Source organism: Poromitra crassiceps (genome assembly GCF_964638095.1).
Source record: "Poromitra crassiceps genome assembly, chromosome: 11".
In the NCBI taxonomy this organism is placed as follows: domain Eukaryota; kingdom Metazoa; phylum Chordata; class Actinopteri; order Beryciformes; family Melamphaidae; genus Poromitra; species Poromitra crassiceps.
In genome coordinates this window covers 43,418,492-43,438,491 of record NC_139643.1, presented here as the reverse complement: position 1 = coordinate 43,438,491, position 20,000 = coordinate 43,418,492, and the positions used below count along the sequence as shown (strand labels likewise).

The window sequence follows — 20,000 nt, the reverse complement described above, 5'->3', positions numbered from 1 at the left end:
AAATAAAAAATAAACAAGAAACCACAGTTCTGACATAGTAGACTGGAAAGCTCTCTAGAGGACACTGACCCTGAGCGATGTAAAGACCACCCCGAGTCAGCCTACCACTAACCTGTGGTCTTCATGTCTCAATTAACCACTAACCTGTGGTCTTCATGTCTCAATTAAGTATTGCACAACAACTTCAAATCATTTGAGCTCTTTTTCACAATAAATTTCCCCCCAAGAGAACCCCAAACCTCCCCCACCCACCACCCCCCTGAAGTTTCACCCCCTCCCCCAGAACCACGCTACTGTCCTTGCTGTCCACTGTTGGCCCCACACATTCCCCAAAGTTTCTTGATAAGTAGGAAAATGAAATAACAATTCCCCCTATTGTGAAAAACAGGCATGCCTAAATTCATAGCCTTGATATATATTTTTTTGTTTTTACAAGCGTCGTCTTTTGTAAATCCCCCCCTTTGAATTGAACCGAACTGACAAGTCGACAAGCACGTTAGCATGTCTTCAGAGAAAAGACCAGGAGAAAAGGGTGGAGGCGAAAAGAGGGAGAAACCACGTTTCTCATCTGTGACCTTTGCTTAGATCATCGGAGTCGACGACACTATTCCTTTTAAAAATTAGCGCATTTTTTTTTAAATCTGTTCAAACAATTCAAACTCTTGATGTATTCTAGGAACGCCACAGGGATAAAGGAAACGTAACAAAAGTTTTTTTTTTCCTGTTGTTTTTCTCTCTCGTTTCTATTCATTTATGTTTCATTTATTCATGAGGTCTGCATTGTTACCAAGTAGTGATATGGTTTTGCAGCTGTATGAGCTTCGACTTTGGATTTTATTTTGATTTTCCTGTTCTCTTGTGCCCATTTGGTTCGACTAGACCAGTATCAGCGCCGCGACTGGTGCTCTTATCGTGCTGTAAGAGGTAGAGTGATACTCGTTTGCCACCGAGGAACTTGTGGCAAAACACACATAGAGGAGGGAAGAAAGAAAGCGTAGAGCTTCTCAAAGAGCCATGGGCCTTTTTCACAGCCGCCATTTTGTGTCTAAAACGCAGGGTAAACACAGGTGCAACCAACGCACTAATTAGGGCCCCAGCAATGGAGCACCTACATGGACTGGAAGTTGGAAACCCTAATTAATGTTTTGGTGCACGTGTGCTACTTCCTGCCCTTTAGACACAAAATGGTGGATGTGAAAAAGGCCTATTGAGTGATAATGTCCGTCTTCTTTTTTTTTCTCGTTTTTCCTTTTTTTTTTTTTTACCCAGGTTTTGCCCTGATAACGATGAACACACACATTACTTGTTGTATACTTTCAAATACACTAGTGTTAAAACAGCTTGGCTGTTTCTTCACAGCTTCTGAGGAGTCGCGAGTAGGGTGTCAGACACCTTTTTGGATCGTTCAACCCTTTAGAGTCAAGAATGCAAAGGTGTTTATTTCATTTAGACAAGAAGGGAGAGATGAGGAAGGACTGAGCGAGGAGGCCCCTGGAGCAAACTTGCCAGGAACCTTTGTGGGCCCTCGGCTTGTTCCTTGAGGTCAGAATTTCTTGACGCGCTTCTGTGTAGCACCAAGGTGTTTGGGGGAGAAGAGCCTTCTGTGTGCGTCAGGGTAAGTGCTCTCTTGCTGTCAGTCAGAGGTTTGTTTGATTCACGTTGAAAGGTTTATAACGAAACCGCGATCGATATTGTATCCCAACAGCGAAAATGACACAAGCTGATATATAAATAAATATGAAACGACTGCAAACGGTATCGATGTGACAGCCCAGTCTGACATTCTCCTCGCTTAGGATCACAAACTGCTTAAAGCTGACATGGGCGTATAAATCTGACATTTGTGTCATGAGGAAGAAAGTACAAATGAGGAGGAAACCTCATGAATTACCTCAACAATTCCTTCAAAAATGGATACATTAGTGTCACATTGGTTATTATTGCTCCAGTTCAAATGTAACACTGTTGTGAAAAATGTTCATGTTTCACTCACACATTCTCATGTCACATTACAAGATGCCTGCCACTGGTTTGCTCTTTCCACAACGGATTCAAAGAAAACGACTTTCATGACGATGAAATAGTTTTTTGTTGTATGAACGCGTGAACCAAATAAATAACCAAGTGTTTGAGTGAACAAACCTCTGTTGAAATCGTCGGGATTTTGGTCCTTGGTGTGTCAATCTTTGGCTGTTTTCGGTGTTTCTTTTGTTTATCTCTCGTGTTAATACTGTGTGTTTACCTGGTGCGCTGCAATGTTAAAGCTGTCAATCGGAGTCTACACCTCTGCATTTGGAAAGTTTCGTTTGTTAGAGTAGGTTTTTTTCTTTTTTCTTTTTTTGGATGTTTTTTTTTCTTCTTCGCTTTTTCTAAAAAATAACAACAAATATTTAGCAAACGTTCAGTAATGTGCATGCACTGTCTGTAACTATTCAAAAAAAGTGATGACTGCTTTTGTTAGCATGTTGAGAGGAAAAACATGAATAATAAGTGGATTTGGTGATTTTACATTTTTCCCAACTTTACAAAAGAAAAAAAAAAGAGCACAGAACATAACGCTAGCACTACGTACAAAAATTGGTTTGTGAAGTATGGCTCTATATCGACAAAACAAGAATGCTGAAAAGAAGCATGCCGAAATAACCTCTGTGACAGTGCAAATACATTTATGTATGTCCCTTGTACAAAACATTTAGGTTAGCATTCCGCGCAACATGCTAGTTCTCAGAAAAGATCAGGGTCGGACTCAAGTAGCAGCTCTGAGATATAGCTTGTGTCTTTTCTCGAGGACAACGGGGGGGGGGGGGGGGATAAAAACGTAAAGAACTACGAGGGATCTACCACGTACACACAGAATAGAAAAGCAGCTCGGGGGAAAAAAAGACAACACTTCTTTTTTTTTATCTCATTTTTGCACCAGCTAGAGAAGGAGATATGGAGGACTTGGGAGTTGTGACCCGCTGAAGTACTTATGCATCGTCACAATTATGTCCAACACATATACAATAAATAACCATCGGTGACACCACTGGACAGAAGTCTTCAACACCATGACATCTACAGAAAAAGAGGAAAAGAAGGTGAAGAAAGATGGAAAATGCGTCTCGGGCCCGAGAGTCGAGACGGGTCGGGAGCGTCTGGGGGCGCGGGTCGACCCCCCCCCCCCCCCGCTGAGTCCTCCGCTCTGCAGGGTGCCACAGCTCTGCAGGGTGCCACAGCTCTGCAGGGTGCCACAGCTCTGAGCGGCTGCTGTCACCGCGCTCCGACAGTTTCTCACCGGCGGCACGATGACTGCACTTCCTGTTTCGAGAGCGTCCCCCGCGACCCGCCGAGCGCGCCGCACGTGCAAGCTGTAATCGATACGTCCGTCACATGTGCAACGGGCACAGTGTTTTTGTATCTTGTCCAGGAATTCTTCGTTTGACGTCCTCCAGGGAGACAGAGTTGTATTTCCCAGCCCACTGACCTGGATATTATTACAAGTGAGAGGGAAATAACGTTGGCTGAACAGCTGGCTTTCCTTACAATCTGCTGCACATCTGCCCGTTCCTCGGCGGTCTGTAGGCCAGGGATTCAGTCCTCCCTCTCATCTGTTCATGCAACGTCCTTATTTGTTTCTCCGTCCGTCCGTCCGCATGTCTTTCGGGGTATTTCAACGTCGTATCTTTCCTCACAAAGAATATTGGTGACTTGAAGCGTTCTGCTAGCTAGTTATGTTCCCTTGGTATGTCGTTTGGTAAAGTGTCTTGTTGAGGTCGACTCGTTTCATGTCCCAGGTACATGAAGGAAATAAGCATTTTCTTTTTCTCAAAGAAGAAAACAAAAGGAAAAAGGGAAAAAGGGAGGTCAGATATACTTGTCTCGAGTTTCACGGCTATCTCTGCTCAGTCTCTTAATATTTACAGGGAAAAAAGGAAGGTAAGCAACAATGACATCAACAACAACAACAACAACAATAACAACAGGCACAATGACAAACATAGACAACGAGAATAGCAATAGTAACGATAAAAGGACGTCGATATTTAATTAATTCGTTAAAAACAAAGAATATCTTTGCGTTTCTTTAAAGTCACGGCAAGTCAATATGACCCGATTATGCTCCTCCTCCTCCTCCTGCTACGACTACACTGCAAGATACATTGCCTTCTCTTTCCGTTGGCCACGTTAGCTTAGCATCGCTGCGAGGCAATTTAGACAGTCATGCTGTTTGTTTGCGGGGGGTGGGGGTGGGTGGGGGGGGGTAGGAGTCTCGGCGCCGCGCCCCAGAGGCAGAGCGGGCTTTTGCCCCTCCGTCCTAGCGTCCGTTAGCGCGGTGCTCCGTCCAGGGCGGAGGAGGAGGGGGTGCCGGGGGTGGATGAGCGCGGGGTGGGGGCGGGCGGGGTGGCGGCCGGGCTCCCGGCCCCGCTGCTGGGGGTGCAGGCGGAGGAGCTGACCGGGGCGGGGGTCTCTGGACCCGGGCCGCCCCCCTGCTGCTGCTGCTGCTGGCTGCCCTGCTGCTGCTGCTGCTGCTGCTGCTGCTGCTGGGCCTGCAGGGTCTGGCCGCAGACGTGGTGGTGCTTCTCCCAGTCTTTGTGCTGGCAGAAGGAGCCGCAGTAGCGCGCCGTGTTGCAGCCGCTGCACGTCTCACTGGCTTTGCGGCCGCAGTTCCAGCAGCTCTGCATAGAGAGAGAGAGGGAGAGAGAGAGAGAGAGAGAGAGATGCTTAATCAGGGTATATGCAGGAATCATTCAATTCAATACCTTTTGAGACCTTTTAAATATATTTTAAGACCTCAACGCCACTTTCGTCACATCAGCGATAAGGGTAATCACAAGTTTAATCAAGATACGATATATATAGTCTTTGCTTTGATATTTGCTGATATCACAAAGTCTGCCTCAACACGATATCTATTTCCCTTCAGCCAGGGGTCTGCAATCGATCTGAGACGATATGCTCAATTAACACAATCTGCACAATAGCTACAAAATGTAATACCTCTCAAATGGCAATTAAGACTTTTTAAGCGCCTTAATTTTCCCTAAATTGATTTATCAACTTTTAAAACTTTTCAAGATGCCGCAGATACCCTGTTAATGCTCAGAATAATAGAGATCAACAGTGGAAAAAGGAGCTTCTTGGTTTCTTTTGAGAGAAAAATTGAATGCAGAAGTGTTGGTACACAGGTAACCTGCACAGAAGTGTTGGTACACAGGTAACCTGCACAGAAGTATTGGTACACAGGTAACCTGCACAGGTTTACAATACATTGTACAACTTCAGAGAATAGGAGACACGGGCAAGAAAAACGCGTTTCAACCTCACTGGGTCTTATAATAGAGAGAAATCACAATCAAACGGACAATAGATGGGCCAGTCATTGAATTTATACTTCGTCAGGCAACAAGTTGTATCATCTATATTTGATTACTTTCAATATTTGATCTAAGTATATTAAGCAACCCAGAGTGTTATTAAGCAACCCAGATTGTTTTATTTTTTCCTCAATCAAATGTTTTTTTTTTTATAATTGCAAAAACGCACATCAAAAGGAGAACTAACAAACGACGCAGCGTGAAGATGAACCATCAGATATGGCTGCAGCAGACTGCACATAACTGAACAAGGCTCCGCATTTACGACACTAAAAACCTGAAAGCAAACCACAGACAGATCAGAAAGCCATCTCGTGTTACACTCAGGGCCTCTCATATATATATATCTTGGAAACCGCAGGGAGAGCAGCAGCCATGCCAGGGCGGCTACAGATCCACGGGGAAACAGGAGAACAAGGTTACAAACAGCTTCTGAACATTCTCCTTTGGGGCGCTTCTCTGGCTCGTAAACATCGCTGCCGCAATTAATGTCAGATGTGAAGCCGCGTTTCCCTCTCACTTACCTAATTACACGTCAAGGTCTCCAACGGTGATTAGCCAATGAAAGGAACCTTCCTTTATTTCCTCTTAGCTGAATTAGTAACACCTTTCTAAACATCGTAGCGACTATGTGGGAACAGTGAGCGAGGAAGAAAGCGAGAGAGAGAGAGAGAGAGAGAGATGCTTGATTGTCCTCAATTTGCTGCTTGGTCTCCTGACGCCAAAATCACTTCCATCTGCATGATCCCGTTAAAATATGTGATTATTCACGTAATCGTCCGTCTCTTTGATATTTCAAAGCTACACTGATATGCTGTTCCTAATAGGATAATCTGATCAGACTTAGACATGTTTTTAGGGAAAGATCCCGTCATCTGTGTTGTTTGGGAGTCACTCGATCAGTTGGCGCTCGCTAGCAGCGCAAGTACAGTCGAAGTGATACCAATACCAAAACTAGAGATCATCTAGGTTCAAATGAATGTGAGCCAGGAGCGTAAAATGAGGGGCGGGCCCCTTGTTCTGGTCACGCCAATTCACGAACTCGGCCTTCATTTTGATGTCAACACATCTGTAAAGTTTTCGTGACGGCATCTCGCACGGTTTTGACGCTATCGCGCTAGCAACAAAATCTGTCCATAGACAGACAGTCAGTCAGACAGACAGACAGACAGACAGTCAGACAGACAGTCAGTCAGACAGACAGACAGACAGACAGAGAGATAAACACCTGGCAAAGTACTCAAAATGGCTTCTGTGGTAGTTCCCGCTACAATTGGTGTCTCCAGGACCACATTTTGTCATTATGACATACGCACGCACACGCACGCACACGCACACACACACACACACACACACACACACACACACACACACACACACACACACACACACACACACACACACACACACACACACACACACACACACACACACACACACACACACACACACACACACACACACACACACACACACAATGAAAACAATACCAGCCCCACTCTCGCGGCTGGTAATAACTGCCAAACCACTAGGCTGAATATTAGCCTACACGAAAGAATATTGGGAATAGATGATGACTTGTCTCATTGTCTGAAAGAATGAAATGGTGTGTGTGTGTGTGTGTGTGTGTGTCTGTGTGTGTGTGTGTGTGTGTCCCTACCTCGCTGGAGTCCTCCTGCTGGTTGATGACAGAGAGCGCGTCCTCGGACGCCTGTCTCTTGGCGTCGGCCACCGTGCGCTCCATCTTGGCTCGCTCGCTGCTGATCATGTCGTGGGCTTTCCGCTCCGCCTCCGACACGGCCTTCTGCAGCTCCGACATGGCCTGCCGCTTCACCTCGTTCACCGCCTCTTCTGGAAGGAGCGGGGAGACACAGGGTGTCAAGCAGCCAGTAACTAGCATCTACACTACAGTGTAGCAGCATCCTGTCTTATGGAAAACCCATTGAAGAACACCTCGTTTATTTGGCCGAGGACAGTACACTTGATTTGTGAATACGAACAAATCTAGCACAAAGCAACTAACTAGCAACAGCTATTACAACTTGTGATCTGGTAAAGTCAACAATGGCTGCATAGGCTATGAATGGGAGATTTTTTTTTTATATTCACCTTATGTAGAAGAGACAGTCTGGCTTGAGAGACTAACAGGAAGTGTAAACACAATCGGAAGTTCTGATTGTGTTTACACTTCCTGTGACTCATAAACCTAGTTTGACTCCTATGTGAGTCAAACTAGGTTTGACCAGGTGAGTCAGACTAGTTTGAGCAGGTAAAACAGCCGGCGTTTTGAACAGGAAGTCGTGACACAGTGGGTCGAGTGGGCGGAGCTACATAAGCTGAATAGGCTACCGAATCACCATGACATCGCGCTAACCACAGTCACTTCTGGGTAGACAACTGGTGATTGATTTGAATTGTGGAGATATCAGCAAACTTGTTTATTGTTTATTTCTGTTATTTTCAGCCGTAAGTGTAATGTTTAAAGATAGATACCATAGTTAAACATGATGCTCCGACCTACGACATCCGACGTCTCTGCTGTGCTTATTTTATGTAGCCTACCGTGTTAGCATCTTTGATCAACCAAATCTATCCAACAGCGCCATCTCACCGACGGTTGGACTAACTGCTAGTTTTGGGTAAACTCAAGCTGTCATTTCCATTAGTCTGTGGCCCAACAGGTAAATTATGCCTCCAAACTAACACTAAGAAAGTGTTGTTATTAATGAGAAAATATGAATATGAAATATAAAAGCATGACATCCATTTTCTCTTTATCTCAGTTGTTCATCGCCCCCGCCATTAAATTGTACGTACGTACATGACACAGGTGTTTTCTACACAGACGTTATTGTGAACATACATTGTAATTCGGTCTATATTCTATTGAAGTGTGGTCAGTTCTAAATCAGGAACTATACCTTTAGCCCCAGATAATCATGCTTACTATCTTTCCCCATTCATTCTCTTTGGAGCTGCGAGACTTTACACCTAATAAGACTTGCTCACGTTAGCAAATATTTATTGGACTGTCTTCACTTTTCAATTCCATAGAATTGAAAATGGCATTTCTTAAATAGAGTGGTGATTCACTGTATGTGCTTGGAAACCCATTCAAATCTTATTGTATAGTTTCAAGCATGTATGGTTGTCAATCTAACACTTTGACTATTTTTACTTAATACCAAAAAAAAACTGCAAATCCAACGTTTCGTTCGACAGCAGTGGTGTCTTGGTAAAAGCGGCTTCACCTAATAAATCTCTCGCACATCTGTGAGACAGAGACTGTGATAAACCTGATGCTTGACTGTCAATCACTTTTATGGGAAGAAAGGAAATCTGATCAAATAAATACTTTGTAGTTCTGGAGACGACGGGAGAATTGTCACAAGGGAGACAAAGAACTACTTTGGCTAAGAATGCTTTTGGAAGGAAGCCCTCAGCAGTATACAGTAGCAGGTTCATTCTAGGCCACACTAAATTTAAGATTCTAAATATAGGATACTGGGTTGCATTTGCATATGCCTCATCAATTGCCTTGCTTGATTTATTCAAGCATTCAGGAAGTAATATTTATCAACCAAGAGCTAAAACCTACTGTCATCATCAGCTTTGCATACCCCCATCTAATTAGTCCATTCTTATGACAGGGACTGTGGCATGTTTAATTGGTTTGATCTACTAAAGGGTGGATGCACATTGTTTTAAATTGACACGCATGGCTAATTGAAAAAAACAACAACAACAACAAAACTGAAACGATGATTTCTGTCTCTTATAAAGACGAATAAACCAAATGAACACATTACACTTCTTGGTTCTGAATTGGACAAATAACTTCCACACAGCAGCAGTTAATCCCAGGTAATCACTTAGAAAATGTGCCTTTGAGCCGGAGAAACGTGTGATTTGAAACTTGTTTTGTGCATTGAATAACCTCGCCGCGCGCGCGTGTTAAGCGCTAAAAATTCCGACTGAACGTCAAAGCAAAGGGAAGGCTTTTTTGTTTGCTCCCATCAAGCCTGTAACTTGACTAATTGTGTATGCAAATCAGGCAATTTATATTTAAATTATGCATTTCCATTGTGATCCCAGAGGCCCATGCGCGCGAGGGGAAGTGCGATGCCGGTAGGACACCGTGCAAGGTGCTTGAATATTTATCACCGACTGTAAACATTTCGCCCGTTTCAAACAGATGTACCGTATTCACCGGCGCACTCCATTGTGTTGAAATAGATAAAAAATAAGAGAAATAGCCAGCAGCATTTATCCCAGACACAAAAGGGAAATACTGTTATGTCTCACCAAATGTGCTTTACTGTAACTCTTTTGCTACTAACTCTCTTGAATTGCAAAACATAAAAATCTATGTTTTCAATACCAGGCAAAATGAGTGCTAGTTTGACGACAGGCGTTTTCTCTCCATTGGTGATTGAGCCAAATTGTTAAAGCAGGGTGGTTTTGTCTTTAACCTACTGTGCTGCCTGAAGTCGTGGAAATTGCCCCGGTGCCGTGTGATATATGCCTTGTGCACGGAATTGTGATTACACACCAAATGCCTCAGATGGAAGATCGATCTAAGCTGAGGAGAGGAGGAGAGCCGCGGAGGGCTGGCAGAGTCCCGCTGGTGATGCTCAATTCAATTTAAATGCATATTACTTGTTCTGAGTATCTCGCACATCATGCTTGGTCAAGCAAGGGGACAATTTCTTTTCTCCGAGGGGTTTAAAAAGCACATATATACGGCTATCACTGCCTGTGAATACAAAGTGGATTCCTCAAGCACTGAACCCACTGTGGAAAATTCTTTGGGTTTCTCTCGGCGTAGTGATAATGATTATTCCAGCTGCGCTCCAAAGTTGAAAGAATGCTATTTCTGTGTATGCTACAGAAATCTATTTTAACGACAGCTACTGAAAAGCTATTATTACATCAACAAATTAGTTTCAATATGCAACCCTACTACAGTTCTTAATGGAGTAACTACAATGTAGTTATCGCTAAGGGCATTGCGAAACAGCCGACAGCAAAAAAAAAAAAGACATCTTAAACTTCGCTACCGTACTTTTAATAGCTCAACCGCTGGACTAACTGTAAAAGCTACTTATGTCCCTTGTACGGCCAGAGCAGTAAAATGATTTTACGACCTGACATCATAATTTGGAATGTGTGGAGCGGGGTGGCTCGGTGAAACTCTATCTTTTAACTTCCCACTGGATCAAATACAAATGGTTTTGCAAGAGCAGCTCGACACGATAATACAAGTCTACCAGGGGAAGAGGCTGCAGACAGCAGGCGACGCTGGGATGAGGGGGGAGGAGTTTAAAGCAGCTTCTATCATTCACAGCCAGCCCTGAGTCATCTGGGTGAAACAAGATGGCCTTGATTTCGACACAGCAAAAGGGATGTAAAAAAAAAAATGTGTGTGTGTGTGTGTGTGTGTGAGTGCGTGTGTGTGTGTCTGTGTGTGTGTGTGTGTGTGTGTGTGTGTGAGTGAGGGTGTGTGTGTGTTTGTGTGTGTGTATGGCGATGACAGGGCATGGAAGTGCTCCTCACCAGCTTTCTTCCAGATCTCCTCGGGGACGTAGCCAGAAGACACAGGCCGGTGCAGCAGCTCCCTGTGAATGTCTGCACAGACACACAAACACACACACACACAACACACACACAGACACACAAACACACACAGGCGAGACGCTTAGACATCATCTCCCACTTACAAGGATTATGCATGATGACACCGCGCGGTAGATTAGCAACAAATCGGCATGTTTTTGTGATCGAAAAGGACCGAGGCATGAAGCAAAACTATTTTTCGAACGAATTAAATTAGCTAGTTAGGATGGACGGGGGAGATTGTTTTTGTGTCATGGTTATTGTTGTGGCATTGATGCTTTTAGTCGACAGAGACAGGAAAGGGGGAGAAGGGGATAGCGATGACACGCGGCGTGGCTCCTAGGCCGGATTTGAACGAGGACATTGTGGCTACATGGTGCGTGCCTTTCACCACTGAGCCACCGGGGCGCCCAAATGGATGCAATTACAATACAATACTTTTTAACAACTAAAATGAATGAAGAAACAGAAGTCCCAGTGGAGGATTTAAGACCAATTACCCCGAAAAGTAAAAACAGACCGTTTGAAAGTGATACATGTTCCATCACAGTGCATTTGCCGAAGCTCACTTTTCGATATCTATGAGAGTCGCCATACATCTGCCACTGAATCTGCCTGGCACATGGCGTAACGCGGCCTAGCCCACGTCGGTGAGTGCGTGGTATGCTACCTGGCGTTGCGTTGTCCTGCGCCGCGGGGCTCTGCTGTCGCGGCTGCCCGGTGGCGGCGCCCTTCTTCAGCTCCTCGGCGTCGCTGTAGCGTCTGATCCAGTAGTTGAGCTCCTCGCGGTCGGCCTCCTGGCACCGCCGCAGCACCGTCAGCGACCGCCGCGTCTTCTCCACCATGTCCATAATGCAGTTAAGCAGCTAGGGGGCGCGCGGGAGGGGAGAAGGCGCTGAGTTCACACATAGACACTGCTGATAGCTTGATTGATATTCAACAGGGGGGGGGGGTGTGAGGAGGGGGGTAATTTAAAGGACACATTTACATTTTTTATTTTCACAAGGACAATGGCATCCATTCTCATCCTCTTAAAAATGCAAAATCCACCCATTCATACAGATGTTGCACATTTAGTTTAGCAGTGTCGCTGCAGTACTGCTGCCGTGGTAAAAGTGGGGGCTTTTGTATTGAAATATTTTCTTTGTTCTTAACAAAAGCCCCACTAGATGAGTAACATCTGTATGGACTCAACATTGTAAAATGCTAGGAATGAGCACACATGCAACAATTAATGAATATATACTGTTTATTGTATTGCAGGCACATTCGCATAAAAACACATGAACATGCACGCACGCACACACACAGTCATTCTGTACAGTTACTAAGCAGGAATTTTCTCGACGGCTGATATATTAAAAAAGCTTATATAGTGTAGTAATATATAATATAATATAATGTAATATAATATAATATATGGCTATATGGATAATATAATGACTTAAAAAAAAATCCCTGTTACTCACAGAGACAGAACTGTAGGGTATAGTAATAAAAAAATGTTATTACTTTTCTTACATGGTCAAGGTGCTTCCATTCCTCTGCCCACTCTCTCTCTGTCAGCCTGTGGTCTATCACCTCCTCCTGCCTGGTGCCTGTATGCATACCTGTGTGTGTGTGTGTGTGTGTGTGTGTGTGTGTGTGTGTGTGTGTGTGTGTGAGTGAGTGTGTGTGAGAGAGAGAGATAGAGAGAGAGAGATGGGGTAGATAGATAGATGGATAGATCAAAACAGAGAGACAAAGGACAAGTCAGTAGCCGCATTCGGGATCGTTCACTCATTCACTCACTCACTATTCCCATTATAGTGAACTATATGGCGAACAATCAAAATGAGTTTGGGACACTACACAGATTTTTTTCCTGGAGATCATTGCGTCACCAGATGCGCCGGGTATTCATGTGACGCAAGTAATCCGCGGCGCCCACTATCACATAAACAGCTGAGCTCGCGAGCAGATTGAGATGTCCTCAGGTAGTATTGATGTTGCATGTTTTCACTGCTAAATCCTAAATAAATCGTTGAAATTCTAATTACGTGCATGTGTGGTTTTGTCAACCATGGTGCTGTCTCCTAATAGCAAGCTGTGCTGGTCAAAGTAGCTCACAAGCTGGTTAGCTCGCGAGCTAACGACTTTCTTCTCCTCCTTCGGTAAAGACAACCGCATTGCATTGTGGTATACCGGCGAAAATGTAGCGTGCATTCGCTGTTCACTAGAAATCACTGTGCATTGTGGGTATCTTTTAGCGGACTAAATAGTGAATCAAATTAACAGTTGAGAATTCGGACACTATAAAAAAATTGCGACCCACTAAATAGTCCACTATTTCTGTCATATAGGGACCGATTCCGAACAAGGCTCTTTATCACACACTCCCTTACTTCTCCTTTATCTCTCCATTTCCTAACGACTAAGTTGTACGGCAGTAAAGTATTGAATCTTCTCCCTCTCAGCCCGAGGGCACGGCTCAAGTGGCTGAGCTTCTGGTCCAATAAACATCCATCACAAGGGGAGACATGGTAAATGTCTCTCCTATATTTAGAGCAGAGCCAAAGTCGTCATTACGCCTTCATCAATGTCTCTAATGCGTTGATACTGTGCACAAGTCTGCCTCTGCTGTGTGCTGCTGCTGCTCACACGTCTCCAGGGGGCCCACGTCCCGCTGACCTTAGGCTTAGCAGCAGCGCAACCTAGTGGTTACTAGAGAGATGCTGACGTGTCCCTGAGCAAGACACTGAACCCCTTATTAAAATGAGTTTGTTATCTGTTATGGTCTCGGTGGTATGATGGCAACAGTCAAAGGAATGATGTCAAAATGATGTAACTGATGTAAGAACTTTGACTTTTGTTGGGTGCGAGTCTCTGTAATGACACTGCATCTTCACTCGCTACCCCCATGTACGCTACCAGGCAGAAGTTTGACTATTTTTCCACACATTTTATAATAATAGTAAATACATCAAAACTATGAAATAAGACAGATGGAATCATGCGGTGGCCAAAAAAGTGTTAAACAACTCAAAACAATCTTATATTTTAGATTATTTTGCCTTGATGGGAAGGCAAAGGCTTGGAAAGAAATGCATACACTACATAAGCATCAACTTGACTATGTATATTTGTCTAAAAACAAATGTCAAGTATTTAAGCATAAGCCTTTAGATCAAAATGGCTTAAAGTCGAGCTGAACCCAAAAATGACTTTTCTTTTCTTTTAGTTCAAATACCTGGGTATACCTATTTAAATATATGCCAAAAGAAATCACAAAAATCTAATTTATTTCGTTTTTCACACTTTTTCACATCAAAAGTTCATTTTTCAAGATTTAATTGATAACAGCAATCTACAGTTTGCTGACGTCACCTAGTACTATCAAATTTCTACCCCATTTCAACCAATCATATCACGACATGCAGCTGTCAATCAAATCTTCATTTCAGGATAATTTTCTCTTCCAAATGAAGTAGAAAATGGTGCCTAGTGCCAGTCATCTGGCAGAATTCCTATCCCATAAACTAACTACTAACTTGGCCAATTGTATGAAACATGAACAAAAAACAAAAACTATACTCTCTAAGAATGCAAATAAATGTAACTGGCTCGTTAAAACGCGCATTCCAGGAATATCGTATTTACAGAAATAGCGTGAATGGCGCGCTTCAGAGCGTGGTAGTCAGGGGTCGCCCCTTGGAGATTCCAGGCGGGCGGGCAGCACCCATGCATCGGATTGTCCGCTCGCTCCGCACAAAGCAGCTGGCTGCCTGGTACTCTGCGGATCCCACTCGCGTAGCACGACAACAGGCTGAATCCCACTCGATTTGGAGGTGGAAGCCAGTCGACAGAATTGTCAAATCAAATCATCGACACCGTATATGGTCCGCCTCTCAATTTGTTTTCAGTCTGAAATGGACTCAGACGCACGTGACGAACGGGTTCAGCTCGACTTTAAGGACATGAAAAACATAGTACTGTACATTCAATCAGGTGCGTCCAAACTTCACTGGTAGTGTATAGACGGTTTTAACTTGACAACAATAACAAACGATCACAACTGTATACATAGCTGAGTGCAGGCTGATATTCGGCTCATATTAAATGTTAACATCAGGCCGTGTCTCCGACACACACAGTAACAACGTAGCCTATTTCGGTCTTTATGTCTTGTACTGTAGTAGGTGTTGTTGTTGTTAGTTGCCATAACAACCACCCCTGTCAGAAAGACGTGTACACGCTGGGTAGTAGGAAGCGTTGTTTGTCGTCTAATGGCATTGCATCTTCTCCCTCACTAGCACACACTCATACATGCATATCCTCACCGATGGGCCTGGGCCTGTCGCGGATCTCTGTGCGGTGGTTGGAGGTGGGGTGTCTGTAGTTGTCGCGGTAGTGATGGGCGATGGCCATGTCGTCCAGCCTGTAGTGCTGCGGAGGGGGCGGGCCCGGGTGGGGCAGGCCGTTGGGCTGGTAGGAGAGCCCATTGGATGGACTGAAGCGCTGGGCGGGGCTTATGGTGCAGGGCCGCTTGCTGGGGTGCACCTCCGGGTGCAGGGCGCCGTCTCGCTCGAAGCCGTTCTCTTTGGTTCTGGGTGGAGAGATGGAGAGAGAAATCAGGCTTGATTTTGTCATTCACCTTCAGTGAAAAAATTATTTAGTCTTGTGCTGAATCTTTCTTTCTTAGAGAAAATCAGGCAGTGAGGTAGTTTCATTTGCTTCCAATGTATTTTAAGTGCCATTTTCTTGATACTAGTGGATACTTATTTCTGCCTTGTCTCAATTTAATATCACTTGTTTGTCTAAAACTCCTGAAATTGAAACTCCATTAACCTGGCGCTGCCAGGTGCTTTGTTTTCACATAAACATCTGGGAAGGTAGTCACTCGGGAAACCGTTTCAAAATAATACCCAGCAGGTGATTGGACCATCTGTCTACACCTAAACCCCGCCCGTAGCTGCCTCTGGCCACTGATTGGTCCGGATGAAACCGGTAGATTGGAGCGTGACGAGATGGATTTGTCGTGTGATCTTGTGATCCCGCACGGATCCAGCTGCCTCGCTAGGTTCAAACTCCATTGGGAACAAGTGGAATTATGTCACCATTATTGGCCGAATCTTCCACTCATTTTATTTTTTATGTATTATATTTTAAGACGGAATATGACACCAAATATGACTGAACTGAGACCAAATGACTTGTTAAGATGGATATTTATTTTTGCAGTGTTGGTTTAACCCATTGATACCTGATGCAGCATTTGTGTGTGTATCCCTTTAAGACCTTAAAGGTCTTAAAGGGATACACACACAAATGAGGGATATACACGCAAATGCTGCATCAGGTATCAATGGGTTAAGCAGACAGCCTGGCAAAGAACAAAGGAGCTCTGGAGGCACAGTGAGTGGAGGAGGAGAAAAGATGATTCCATAACGATGATGCATTTTGTTTTGTTTAAGTGTTATATGAATTACATTTCTGCTTTATCGGACATGTTGGCTTTATCACAGATGTGCATGGCCCTTAACCCGCTGATATGCAGCGTATGTCCTTCAAACCTTTTTCTAGGCTCTTCTCCTCTCTAGTGCCGCAGTAGAGAATCACACTTGACCTGCTAACAGACAAAGGACGACTACCGGTACTTTTTTCCTGGAATCATATTCAGATTCTTTTTGGGAAAGCATGGCCATTCATACATATGCACACAAGCATTGAATGTGTGTGTGTGTGTGTGTGTGTGTGTGTGTGTGTGTGTGTGTGTGTGTGTGTGTGTGTGTGTGTGTGTGCTTACACAAATTACACATACTGTAAACACACACACACACACACACACAGACATAGGAGTAGCTTCCAGGGGATCAGGTGGATTTTTGTTAGCCTGCTTCTGAAGATTAATGTGGCCAGGTGTGTTTGTGTGTGTGTGTGTGTGCGTGTGTGTGTGTGTGTGTGTGTGTGTGTGTGTGTGTGTGTGTGTGTGCCTGTGTGTGTGCGCATGTGTGTGTGTGTTCTGAGCTTTGTCAGTCCACAGTTAAATCATTCCAACCTCCCCCCACTATCTGCAATCCTCCTGTTTCCTCTTCCTCTCTCTCTCTCTCTGATGAACAGATTGAACTTCTTAATGAGCTGTTTTTATGGGCTCCTAATGCTCATCCACGGCTCTCCATATGCTCTCTCTCTCTCTCGCTCTCTCTCTCTCTCCCTCCATCCGTCCGTCCGTCCCTCTCTCCCTCCCTGCCTCCCTTGGCTCATCCATCCATTCTTCTTCCATTCTCCACCAACCACACTGTTCTCTCCCCAGCCTTCCTGCTGCAACAATGCTCGCATCTACAGCCGCAGCCTCACACGCATTGCTGCACACACACACACACACACACACACACACACACACACACACACACACACACGCACACGCTCGCTCGCACACACACACACACGCACACGCACACGCACACACACACGCTCGCACACACACACACGCACACGCACACACCCTGTATAAGTGTTCACATGATGCATGTGCTCACACTGTTCCTATAATAATCTGATGATGATTAAATCAATATCTATATGACTGAACAGCATCTACTATATAATGGGAGGTCTGTCTGCGTGTGTGTGTGTGTGTGTGTGTCTCTATGGGTGTGTGTGAGTGTGTGTGTGTGTGTGTGTGTGTGTCCTTTGCGTATCTTGAGAACCGTCCCTCCAATCGACTTCGAACTCGCTGCTGGGGGCCCGACGGATGTGCAGTGCCGAATTCTGTGCAATTCCAAAAGCAGTCAGAACACGGTTTTGCGCCGAAAGTCAAAACTGTCACAACTGAGCATGCTCAGAACACGGTTTTTTTCGGCAAAAGTCAAAACTGTCGCAACTGAGCATGCTCAGAAGTACGGAAGGGGATCGGGAGCCGGGAAATTTCTCAAAAACCCGAACATCAATACGTTTCCGAGCTTATCGATATTGCTATTGAGAGTAGCAGGTCCGATAACGTAACGTTATGTCTCGAGAGACGAGTCATGTGATTTAAATCAAATCACTGGTGCACAAACATCGATACATCGATTGCCTAATAAAGCTTTCAATTGAATTACCTGCCAACCGCCGTTAAACTCAACAAGAAAGAATTGAGTTGCCTCACGCCCTTGTTGTCTTCATTTCTCATTTGCTCATTTGGTTGCTAGGATGAACGTGCAAAGCGCTCAAAGGCTCGGCTACATTTCAATCAAGCCAAAGATAAGGAGGAAGCAGAATGCCATTTATGTAAGTCAGTAAAGTATGGATAACGGTATCGAGAAAGAACTAGTCTAGTCCTGAAAATGTAGTTTAACGGAGGTTCAACCAGGAAGACAATAATCTGCACTTTACGCTTCCTCAGTTCACTTCTTATTACTCCACCCCTTCAAATCTGCTCACACGCTCAAAATAAACCAATTCCCGGGCTGCATTCAATAATCAGCTGTTTGCCACCTGGTCTCTTTTATCCAATAGCATAGCGTCACATCACCTCTCACCCCACACACCTCCATTGTAAGCCTATCACATTGCTTTTCAACCCCCCATCGTAAGCCAATCACATGGCTGCTGTTCTCTTAAATAATGATTTTTTTCTATCCATTCAGCCTCCCAACATTGTTGCTGACAGTTTCGAACCCTCCACCTCCCCTTCTCCACCACCCAGTCTTCCCAGACCCATCAGATCCTTCAGTCTGAAGAGTCTCATCAGTCTCAGAAGGAGAGGTATCACCATCACCACCACCAGTATCTAGACTCTACAGGGGGATATATCTGGCTGCTGCTCCGGGCTGATGCAGCTGTACAGTATCTCATTATCTCCCTGTGGTGTCTAAACACCAAAGACTATTAACAACACCTAATTCTGATCATATTTTCTGTAATGCATCATTCATTAGCTATTGTAATAAATATTATTTGATTCATTCACTGGTCTCTAGTCTCTCCTGATTGAAATGGTATCGTATCAATAAAAGTGTACGATCCCCATCCCAACTCAGAACATGGGTTTGCGCTGAAAGTCAAAACCGTCGCAACTGAGCATGCTCAGAACACGACCGTCGCAACTGAGCATGCTCAGAACACGGGCACTGCACTACAGTAGTTATGATAATCAGCAACATTCATATTTGCTGCTTGCAGAAAAACATGATCTATATATATTTTCTTCTTATGCACATATTTGTACACCGTGCAAAAAGGTGTTCCCAACGCAACTCGTCCACACCGCAGTATTAATCAGCACGCATTGACGCTGCATTGTAGTCTGTAATTAAGGATTCCCACTCAAATTGCGATATTCCGACACAAGGCTCCAATAAGCAGGAATGCAGAGCGGAGGTAAGCAGAAAGCAGAGGTGCTTAGCCAGCCGTATTGGTGCTGGAGACTCATCTGTATGTGTTATCAACCCATCTCCCTAGGCTCACACACACACACACACACACACACACACACACACACACACACACACACACACACACACACACACACACCTACACACACACACACACACACACACACACACACACACACACACACACAGAGGGGTGTACCACACTGGATAAAGATTCACGCCTACACACACGCGCACATTCACACAAACAGTACGCACATTTTCTCACTGAATACAGATACCTACTTACTTTCTCTTTCTCTCACTGCATTCTCTCTCTCACACACATGCGCACACACGCGCACGCACACGCACGCACACACACACACACACACACGCACACACGCACGCACACACACACACACGCACACACACACGCACACACACACACACACACAGACACACCTTCTCCCCTAAGCTCACTCCCCCACTCACCAGACTGCCTACAAATATGCAGGTATTACAGAAAAAGTCAGCCTATCCAACCGCTGGGGGAAAAGAGAGGTGAGAATTATTAATATCACGTTCGGCTTTTTTTGGGTCCCTCAGCAAATATAAAAAGTACATTTTCCTCTCCCCTGCCTGTATTAATATTGTTAGCCCCCCCAGGAATTCATCTGTATTTCAAAGG

General features: G+C 44.7%; 1 protein-coding gene across 1 annotated transcript in view; it reads right to left on the bottom strand.

Annotated features, from left to right (window-relative positions):
• Nucleotides 1-4,307: 4,307 nt before the first annotated feature.
• runx1t1 (RUNX1 partner transcriptional co-repressor 1) overlaps nt 4,308-20,000 on the bottom strand; it is a gene marked incomplete at its 3' end in the record, with an annotated part of 32,302 nt that continues 16,609 nt past the window's right edge. The window contains 6 exon segments of the mRNA XM_083646116.1: nt 4,308-4,658; nt 7,018-7,208; nt 10,914-10,985; nt 11,644-11,839; nt 12,486-12,583; nt 15,293-15,558. Of these exon segments, the coding sequence (XP_083502242.1) occupies nt 4,308-4,658; nt 7,018-7,208; nt 10,914-10,985; nt 11,644-11,839; nt 12,486-12,583; nt 15,293-15,558 (1,174 nt within the window).